The sequence below is a fragment of the Mugil cephalus genome, chromosome 12 (genome assembly GCF_022458985.1).
Source record: "Mugil cephalus isolate CIBA_MC_2020 chromosome 12, CIBA_Mcephalus_1.1, whole genome shotgun sequence".
Classification (NCBI taxonomy): Eukaryota; Metazoa; Chordata; class Actinopteri; order Mugiliformes; family Mugilidae; genus Mugil; species Mugil cephalus.
This window is the reverse complement of record NC_061781.1, coordinates 1,880,848-1,891,378: the sequence shown is the minus strand read 5'-3', so window position 1 is coordinate 1,891,378 and position 10,531 is coordinate 1,880,848. Positions and strand designations below refer to the sequence as shown.

Sequence of the window (10,531 nt, the reverse complement as noted above, 5' to 3'; positions counted from 1 at the left end):
ACGAAAGCAAACAGAAAAAATAGCACAAATAAATAAAGAAACAAACAAGAACAAAGGCTACTGCATTTCGGTACTTTCTATGTGAACAGAGTTACCACCGGAGCTGGATTAATTGCAGTAAAAGAGTCCCCACAACAATATTCTGGACAATAATAAAATGATCCCTTCAAGTTTCATTAAAAGAGATAAAAAAAAGTGCACGATTAATCGCCATAACTGGTATGTGATTAATCACGATTAAATACATTATTCTATTGCAAGCCTGAGTTGTGATTTTTTTGCTGCCCTTAATTTTAGGTTATGACCCATACAACAGAAGTGGGTGTTCCTACTTGTCGTGACTCCGAGTCATTAACAGTCATGTCATGATCTGCCCAGTGATCCAATGTGAACAGATGATAAATATATCCCGGTATTACTCTGCCTGGCAGCTGACACTGAAGCTGTTTACAAACAGACTTTTTATGAAGGAGACACTCACACACACCCACCCCTCCCTTCTCCTCTCTGCCTCGGTCGACCCCGCCCCCACTGAGCAGGGCGTTAAAAGGCGCCTGTCCTACTCCTGGAGGGTTTAGTTTAAGACTGACCGAGGCTGGGACGATACATTGAGGGACGTTACAGGATAATATTTAACCAGATCACTGAAACCATGAAGTCTCCAAAGCTGAAACCTCAAGGTAGGCTGATCCCCCTGCTATTTATTAATTTATTGATTTAAATTTAAAAAAAAGACTGAAAACTTAGTGCAAACGCCAGCGTGCACATCTTCTAGTCTAGGTTAGATATGTTTTTATTTTTGTCAGCAGCAAAGTTCATTAACGAGGAGGATCTGACCGACGTGCTGTGCGAGTTCGACGCGGTGATCGAAGACTTCACGTCGCCGGTGGAGAAGCGACACTTCAGGTACGATGAGCACCTGAAGACCGTGAAGAGGAGGAGCAGCACCAGCGTGAGCGACAGCGGCATCAGCGATTCAGAGAGTGAGTTAACCCCTAACCCTGGGATCACACCCAGACTGCTCACCATGTTTGGTAGGGATTTTTAGGATCTTTTTGTTTTTTTCTTCTCACTCATCTCTTATGATCTCCAAAGAAACTGGAACTCTGTTTAGGTCATAAATAGATACAGGTGGTCATCTCCAAGCTGCAGATCTACTCCAGAATAGAGATCAAGCACTCAGAGTTGACTGTATCTACAGTATGATGCTTGCTCTACTACCATGTTTAAGAAAATTATCTTCTTCCGCACCTTGTCTGTGAGTAGCAAAGTACTGCCAAGGCAACTGGTAAACTGTTGCATATGCATGCTCATGCAGTCAAAACAGAGAGCGAGTGAGAGAAAACCCACTTATCACGCTCAACAGGCTTCACATTAGGCTACTGCTGCTGCATAATTTGGCACACCTGCCCCCATATTGCGGTTCTTTTACTATCATACGTTACTATATTAATCTACCATGCAGAGTTTTAAAGGTCTGCATACACCCAACTGCAGAGCTGCGCCTCAGACAGACTGGGATCTCCTGAGGAAAGTATGCTTCAGGTCCGCAAAGATAGTTTTTCCAAAATGCATGCTGGGTGGGTTGTGACGTTAAAGGGAAGGCATGAAGAGGTGGCCTCAAGAGTTTTGGAAAGGGTCTAAAAAAAAGTAAAGGTGGACTCCAGATAGAGGGTCTGGATTGAACACGCATATAACAAAATAAGACTACTCCAAACAGTCTGAATGATTAAAAAAAAGTTTTTAAGTCATGACTATCGCATTTTTTATTCATCAGTTATTGGCATCTCATGATAGTATATGGTCCCTTAATCTTGTTGTATGTTCTTTACGACAGTGGAGGCCCATGCTTTCTTGTCCTTGCCTTAAGTGCATATTGAGTGATGCCCTGCTATCAGAGCACCAATAAAGAGCTTGGAGTTGTGAAATGTGCGATAAAAAAAAAAATACAGGGAAGGTGTTTGAACCTGTGGCACTTACGCTGATTTGCTCAAGGGATCAGATTACTGCTGGAGCCCTGTCCTCTCCATGGCAGTCTAATGAAGAGGGACCTGTCCTGCACAGGCACCAGCTATTGTCTGGCAGCCTTGATGGATGGATGGACTGTTGATGAATGACCACACCAGTCTGTTAGTGTGGCATAGACGGAGGGAAAAGGGAGATAAAGAGATAGAAAGAAGGTAGAACTGAGTGAGAAGGGTAGAGACTGAGATGATGGTTTCAGGTTCAAGTCAAAGACTGCAAAGACTTGAACCCCCACACGTACACACACACCAACACCACCACCACCTCCCATTGTGTGTGGCGTCTCCTATCTTGCACTGTGTGTTTAGCGCTGAGTGGTAGGAGTGGTGCAGGTCAGAGAGGGGGGAATAAGTAGGTGCTCGACATCTGAGACACTGCTAAGTTCTGTAGAGAGGAGAGCGAGGCCGTTTTGAGTGCAGGATAATCTTCTTTTTGTCATACACACTTAACTTCAGATGCCGTTCTCAGGAAGGTTGATAAAATGATTTAACATCCGAAGAATGACAAATTGCTTTTTGATGATAGAAGTGAGACATAAATGTTTAAAGTCTCCACACTTTTTGTTGCTGTGAAAATATATGCCGTGTTCTGTTGGGGCACTTGAATTGTATTTGTCATTGGAGGAAAATGCAGTGATTACACCACAAGGCTGCTCTACTGTCATAGATCATCAGCGCCTAGTAAAAAACGTACTTAAATCCGATTGTGCTTTCTGTCGCTTCTGTGACAGGTGCCGAGTCGCTCAACAGGAACAGCTTCAGCTTCAGTGATGAGAGGCTGAACTCACCCACCGTGCTCTCCCCCACCACCACCTCCTCACCTCCTCTTCTGTCCCCCAAACGTGAGCTAAACTCCTTAACCTCTCTCTACCCTTTGCTGTTTCATCATGCTTATGATAGAACTCTTCCCTCTCCTCATTTTGAAGCATCTCTGTCTCGTTTGCAGCCAAACTTGGTGACACGAAAGAACTGGAGGACTTCATCGCCGACCTCGACAGGACATTAGAGAGTAAGTGCTAATGCAGCCTGGCTGTCAGAGTCGTTGATGAATCGGCCCCGTGTGCTGGCGCCACCCTCCCCGCTCAGGATTAACAGGAGGCGTTTGTTCTCATGCGTCCCATGCTATGCTAACGAACACTCGTGCAGTGACATGGGGAGTCACTCCCCTTCGTGTTTTCTAAGAATCAGTGATGTGTCAGGATTATGAAGTGGCGCAGGCATGTTGCGGGCCTCAAGGCCTCTGGGGTTACACTGGAGGGGAATGGTGCGTGTCCCTTTTCAGCCATCACTCAAGGAGGTGCAGCAGCAAACACCATGCAATCTACACACACCACATAGCACAGCATAGGCAAAGAGTGGTGTTCTGTTTTGTTAAATCATTTCTTCCCACTTTGCATATGTATAGTAAACACCGATCAGACATAACATTATGACCACTGATAGGAGCAGTAAATAACATTGACCATCTTGTTGCTATTTAATGTTCTGCTCAGAATCTTTTGGACCTGTCATTCATTCATGTGGATGTTACTTAGACATGTAGCACCCACCTAGACCAGACCAGACACTCCCACCCCATAGTAATGACACTCCTTCATGGTAGCAACCATCCCCAGCAGGATGCAGCCTAACACACACACACACACACACACACACACACACACACACACACACACACACACACACACACACACACAAAAACGCTTTAAGAACACAATATTAGGAAAGTGATCATAATATTAAGTCTGATTGGTGTCCATACTGTATATATGCAAAGCCCTATTTGTGTTGTACTCTTCTTCTTCTCCCTTTGAAAATGTTTTAGAATTTAAGGATTGAGAATGTTGCACAGTGCAAAGATTGCTGATGTGACATGCACAAAGCTGTAACTTGGGCATTGCAACGGGGCTGTTTAGTAGCTTGCTCGGTGTCATGGCTGATAAACATGTGGTGCATGGCTAATTTGCGCTGGTCCTCATCTCCACTCTGGGCTTGTGAGTGCTGGAACTTGCATCAGGGCATGAGGAATGCATGCTGGTGAATAGGGATGGATTGAGGCAGAAGTGGGAGTTTAAACTCTTCTCTCATTTCCATACCACCATCCTCTGTCTTGCATTTTAGCCTCTGAATGCCCATCTTTGACGCAGCGCCTCTGTAAAGTTGAACATGGCACTCAGGCAGTCAGCTAGATCGCCCTGGAGAATGGCGTGTTTATTAGGGCCACCAGTGTTTACGACGACTAGCCTGTAAAACCGACCATACGCCACTCTGAGAATAGAGCCAGCGCCCCAGGAGCCGGGGAGTCCTGTTCTAATCATGTCTGTCTCTGTCTCTTCTTAGGCATGTGACACAGCAAGCTCACAGTCATCTTGGAGCTTCGCCACGAGGGAGGGAGCAGTTAATATGCACCTGCCCCCAAACACCGAAAACCACCCAACAGGATGCAGCTGGATTCCACAGCAACTGCCAAGTAGCTCCACCACCACAGCATCAGCTCCTGCCAGCGCTCCTAAACTTAACCCGGCAGCACTCTGAAAAAACTCCAGACCTCATGGCTACCGGGCTGTAAGAAGGGCCCGAATTAGCTTTGTAGGACAGATATACTCGGCAGCCATGAGGTAACAGCCTCCAAGAAAAATGTGTAAGGAGTGAAGACGTGGAGCATATGCTACAAAGAGTCACTGGAACATTTACTGTCAGAATTACAAATCATCCATGACGCAGGCACAGGTTACACTCCCTCATCCAAAACCTGAACTGGAAGAGTATTTAAAAGAAATTAAAAAAGAAAAAAAGGCTTTTTATAATAGAAATATATTTGTAATTTTATAGAGCTTCTTATTGTAAATTTGTCACTCTTTTATTTTTGTGGGGGGTGAAATATATTTTTGTATCATATGTAAATAATAATTTTATTTGCCTCAGTGTCAGGACGCGATGGTCTGATTGAGATTTGACACATGTTGATCAAATGTGAACATAATCCGCTCTGAGAAAAAACTGGAAAGCATGGTGTATTTAATACAGCTAATGCCTGTCAAAGATCATAATAAACTATGGAATAATGTTCTTTTACTAACATGTTTAGTTTCTCTTGATTTTTTTCTTTTGTTTTCCTTCTCTCTGCAGCCATCACAGCTCATTTGCATACTAGTCTGCAGAATAACAAACTCAAACATCCTGATGGATATTATTAAATCACACAACAAGTATTGAATTCTTCAAAGAAGCACAGTCAGTTTAGCGCTGATAACTAGCTTAACCGGAACATTAGCAAAGTTTGGATTATTATATGACAACAGGCACCAAGACACTGATGTTTCACTCCCTGCAATCTAGGATCAATGCCAACATATCAGACTAACAGACAGAAAGAGCTGCCAAACGATAGATATCACACGTCTTGTACCTTCTGTGCTCATTAATCAACCACTCTACAAAGCCGGACTTATGTAACCTCTTTAGCAACAGGGTCTATTTCCAGAGGTGGAGGGAGACAGCAGGGCGTGACCCCTTCCTGGCCCCAGGAGCAGCTGAAGCTAAAGTAGTCAGAGGCACCCTCCTGTCTGCAGATCACCAGAGGTCAGAGGTCATTAATCGTTGGTAGACATGCTTCCTGAGATCAGTTTCATTGTGGTGGTGCAGCAGGTGCAGACATGCTAGGTGCTACGACAAAATCCGTGTTCTAGTCAGGATCCTACATTTCCCATAGTGCAACTAATCTCCCTAATTGGTAAATGCAGTCTGTTAAAGTCAATGCTAGAAGTAAATTCCAAAGTCTGCAAACCAAGACGACCTTAACACAAACTACTATTGCACAACAGTTGTCAGCCAGATCAGATCAGGGCTCCATGGTGAACGTGCTGTGTTTTCACAATTACCCTCAGGGTATTAGGTCATGGACAAGATTTTTTCACCATTTTCCAACATTTTAGTTGAGCTCTGCATTTTCAAACTAATTTCTGCTGCAGGCTTTGATTCTATTTGACAATAAATCTCACGTTTTTCCACAAACCCAACGTCACAGTTGGGTATAGCTGCTGTTCACAGTCTGCAGATCCAGCCTGCCTACGATCACTACATGCCACTCTACATTAATCTGATGATGATGATGCCAGGAAGCTGGCATGGAAGCACCAGGTTGTTTCTTCAATACAGTTGGCAAAAGGCAGCTGTGGTATAAGCCTGATAAGAGTCCACCTCTCCTGGTGTTTGGAGGGCATCTGCCTGAGGCCGGGCAGCTGGAACTGATCTGAAAGGTCATGTTGACACAACACATGAGTCCCCCGAGGGGCATCTTTGTGGTGGAATGGGTCAGCGCTACAGAAGTTTTGGCCTTGGCAGTGGAAAGGAAGTGTGGGGATCTAGGAGAGACATGGCAAAGGCCCCTTACAGACCTCGCATTAGCATCTGTTCTGGGGAATCAGATCACAAGTCACCAGTGTAAAGTTGAGATGTGAATATGCATTGACAGATACGATCTCCGACCACACTCCGGCTTCCACCCACTGTTCAAAGACATGCTCGTTAGGTTCACTGGTGATTTTAAATTGGCCATAGGTGTGAGTGTGAATTGTTGTTTGTCTCTTAGCCCTGTGATAGACTGGAGACCTGTCCTGGGTGTACCCCTTCTCTCGCCCCATGACTCCAGCAACCCCCATGACCCTCTAGCGAACAAGTTATATGATAAGATGATCACATGTACAGGTGGTCTGGAATACATTCCTTTGCTAGCGTAAACACACAATGAGTCGCATTAAGGACCTGCTACTCAAAATATTCTGATCTTGGAGCTGTTAACTTTCCTCAATGATCACCCATAATTTCCTTTATTAATGGAGGTTACGGTGAATATATGAGCTTCCAGGGTGTTATATTGTCTAACTAAAGTCAGGGCAGAGATCAATAAATAACAAAAAATAAATAAACAAAAAAAAAAAAAACTGTTCTTGTTTCTGAAACAGTGGTAGGTAGTGATCCATTGGAGTCTGCCGTTTTAATATTTTACTGCATGATCTTGGAGTTTTATTTGCGTACAGAGCACGGAACTAAGATTGGATTAGCAAGCTGCCCAGGTCAGATGTTGATGAGAGGTCTGAACGGAGATGAACAAAGGAAAGAGAAGTGGAACTTTAAGAGATAGAGGTGGATAGATGAAGAAGAAACTGTGTGCCAGTCTTTACATCCAGATGGATTCCTATGGGAGGCCCCTACAACACTGCTCGAGTGGTCGCTCTATGAATAGGCTGGGCAGAGACGCACAGATGTGCGTCCACATCACATACAGACGGAAATACGCAGAGCCAAATGTCAGGTTCAGCTTTCCACTGGGTCTTCATGTCTCTGGTGTCCAGATGTCTCAGTCGGCAGCAAAGGAGAGGAAGACATTAACGAGTGTGTCCGGATATCTTCAGTGTCTTCACCTTGCTGTTTGCATTCATAGAAAGAAGGTCAGAGGTTCGTTCAGTTATGCTGTCGGTTTTTGGTATTTGGGTGCAAACTCTGCATGAGTGGACTCAGTGAATCCAGTTGGTAGTACTGAGTGATGATCTCCTACTACCACCTCACCCAAACATCCACAATGTATAACTGAAACATTGCTGACTGACTTTATGCTCCAGAGTAAAGAATTTCCACACAGCAGAATTGTTAAGTCATGTGATTTTGGTTCTCCTTCTTCATTTTTGGCAGCTTTGTTGCTAGACAACAAAGAAGAGGACGATGTTTTGATGCTACAGGCGCGTGGTTTTGGTTCATTTGAGGCTTAAAAGCTTTTGGAGATACAAGGAGGATGATCCAGCGTTATACATTCTCTAATTTGTGGCATTTCAGCAGCAAACACCAAGCACTCCTGAACTCACAATGACAAGTTTTCAACGTATGACAGAAGCCAGATTTCAGATTGACCGGCAGCTTTGGCTGTCATACGTAATGATTATTGCCTCCGTCTGACCTCGTTCAGTCCCGTAATTGCACATCCATTATGATCTCCATCACCACTATCAGCCTGGCTCATCTATGACCTGCCTGGGATGACTCTGTAGTAGAGCAGCTGGGTCCCACTGACCCATGACCACGCCTCTGGTTACCACTCATGACTAAAATTACTTTGAAGGGTTTGAACACATTCCAGCCTCATCTCCATTTAGTCAGTTTCTCTTCCATCCAGACAGATGCTTCACAGTCGCTGGAGACTTTTGGGGCTGGGACAATTAGTGGGTGTGTTTGAGCTGACAGAGAGCTGAGTTTACTACTGTGGATGTCCGTGCAGCTGAATAGAGACCTCGGCAGCAGGTGTTGGATGGTTTTCTAAAGACTTAAGGGGGAAAAAATGTGACGTATGACATCTTTGGCTTGTTTGGTTACTAAGAAACAACGCTGAATGAAAAAAAAAAAAATTAAGATCTGGGGAAAACACACACAACAGAGAGTGTTATGGCAACAAAGGGAAGCTACTATATTTTGCTTTCATTTCAAACTCAGAGCATGTTCATTCATTTGTCTTTAAAACATACTGTGGAAAAGATCAACAGAGCCAAGAATTCATCTGTGGAAGTTTTAGTAAATCAAACTACTACTACTTTATATGACTAACCTCTCATGAAATTATTGCCAATTAAGGCCTAATAGGACCTGTAGTTCCCAAATGGTAAATTTGAGCAGTAGTTCGCTTGTTCGGCTTGAATGTGGAGAGACAAACCTCATGATGAAGATACAGAGCAATAGAAACAACTGTTGTGCTGGAAAGGAATTTTACATACATCTGAACATGAAACGTTTTATAGTTACAGTTACAGTTATACATGTTATTTCACTCTTCCTTGTGTTACTGCAGTTGGCTCGCATAGGAATTGGCCAATGCACAACAGAAAATTCTGCGCCAGCAAAGATCTACAGAGGCAATCAAATCATTTGGGTGGAGCGATATGCAGAGATAGACAGAAGAGTAAGAGTAACACAGAAATATTAAATTAATAAATAATAACGTATTTATATTACAGACATAACCTGCCTTGAACTTGAACTCTATTAAGAGTAATGTGATACAGATTCGTGCAAAATAATCCCAGAAACAATCTGGCAGGAAATTACAAGAATTTCCTCTTCCTCAATAAAGCCTTAGACTTACTGTAATCCAGTAAGGTAGTTCAACGCCTCTAATGGACCAAAGACAAGCAAAAAACTAAATGAAATGAAAAATCTTGTATTGTAGAGTTGAATTTGTTCATGGTTCTGACTATCCAGTTGCATGCAGAGGTATGTTTTTTCTCTGTATTGGTTGAAACACGACTCTTAATGAAATCCAAATGCAGTGTTTGTGATGAGAATTGACTGTGACTACACCAGGCTAGCATGTGGCTGCAGCAGAACATGTGCTGACCTGGTCGTCATGAAACGGGAAAATAAGCAGAAGTGACGATATGACTGGGATCTGAGCCTGCTGGGACTCGGCTGGGCCAAGGTTTGGACACAGCTGTCTCCCTCTTCACTCAGCCTGAACTTCCTCTGAGCCGATCTGGAAACGTTTCATCAGAAGAAAAATCAGGACACTGGCGTGTTCAGATACGACGATATCTTTCAAATCAAGACAAAATATGTTTGCTTTTTATCTACCAAGATAATTCTTCTCACTAGGCAGTGTTTATGTTTTTGAGAATTGACTCGCTTGAAGCATTTTGTTCCTAAATGATTTTAATCAGCTATTATAACTTGTGTTTTTTAGATTTTCTCACTGGTTCTTAGTTAAGTTGATGCTTAAAAGAAGAACTATGACCGTTTTAAAGGTTTAAGATGAACACAGACATGTGCAACAACAAGCATCTTAACATATTAAAAAACAGATAATGACCAAATGTAGTTGAATGTCAAATACAGCACAGAGCAATGATGGCAGGTACTATGTTTACTTCTATATTTCTTGTAGATTTTTACATACACAAATCTTGTACATACTATATACTCTTTTACTTTATTTTTTATTAGCTTAGACCTATGTGTCTTTTTACCTGTGTTATTTAGGAGTCTTATCTTTATTTATTTATTTATTATGCGCAACTGACCTACATGGACCAATCAATTTCCTTTGTGGATCAGTAAAGTTCCTCTTCTATTAGCAGATCATGTATTTATTTTTAGTAACATGCTTTAGATAGTGGTGCTGTAGAATCTTATGGCCTTTTTTATTGTGTAAATAGTGTAAATCCTTCTTTTTAGTCTTTTCTGCCTCACTGTTGCATGTAGAAACATCTGGTGGAGGAAATAAAGGATAAGTTTCTTCCACATTAGAAATGCTGTGATCAGCTGATTAGCTCTGGTAGATAAAAACCTGATACTGTTCATGAATCATAAAGGGGACCAGTTCCCAGAAGGAGTCAAGAGTCAGCGAGCTCGCTCCGTTAGCTGGATGTGAGAGGGTGACTCTGTATTTCCAGCTGATGAGTCACTGCAAGGCTGAGAGTGATGGATGTGGAGGAACTATGATGACTGCATTCTGAATAACTGACCTA

The 10,531-nt window shown here is 42.9% G+C and overlaps 1 protein-coding gene across 2 annotated transcripts; it reads left to right on the top strand.

Annotated features, from left to right (window-relative positions):
* Positions 1-523: 523 nt before the first annotated feature.
* Positions 524-5,103, top strand: rgcc (regulator of cell cycle). Of its 2 annotated transcripts, XM_047600809.1 has the most exons (5): positions 524-680; positions 807-983; positions 2,756-2,866; positions 2,971-3,033; positions 4,365-5,103. In XM_047600809.1, the coding sequence occupies exons 1-5, from the start codon at positions 653-655 to the stop codon at positions 4,370-4,372; spliced, it is 387 nt and encodes a 128-aa protein (XP_047456765.1). In that variant the 5' UTR covers positions 524-652; the 3' UTR covers positions 4,373-5,103. The 2 variants fall into 2 exon arrangements, with proteins under 2 accessions (XP_047456765.1, XP_047456766.1); XM_047600810.1 differs by lacking the exon at positions 4,365-5,103 and having other exon boundaries at positions 531-680; positions 810-983; positions 2,971-3,044.
* Positions 5,104-10,531: the final 5,428 nt, after the last annotated feature.

Bases quoted from the DNA above. Each gene is read 5' to 3' on its own strand.
- rgcc (XM_047600809.1), top strand. From the start codon at position 653: ATGAAGTCTCCAAAGCTGAAACCTCAAG. The intron at 984-2,755 runs GTGAGTTAACCC...CTTCTGTGACAG, and splicing joins CGGCATCAGCGATTCAGAGA to GTGCCGAGTCGCTCAACAGG. The intron at 2,867-2,970 runs GTGAGCTAAACT...TCTCGTTTGCAG, and splicing joins TCCTCTTCTGTCCCCCAAAC to CCAAACTTGGTGACACGAAA.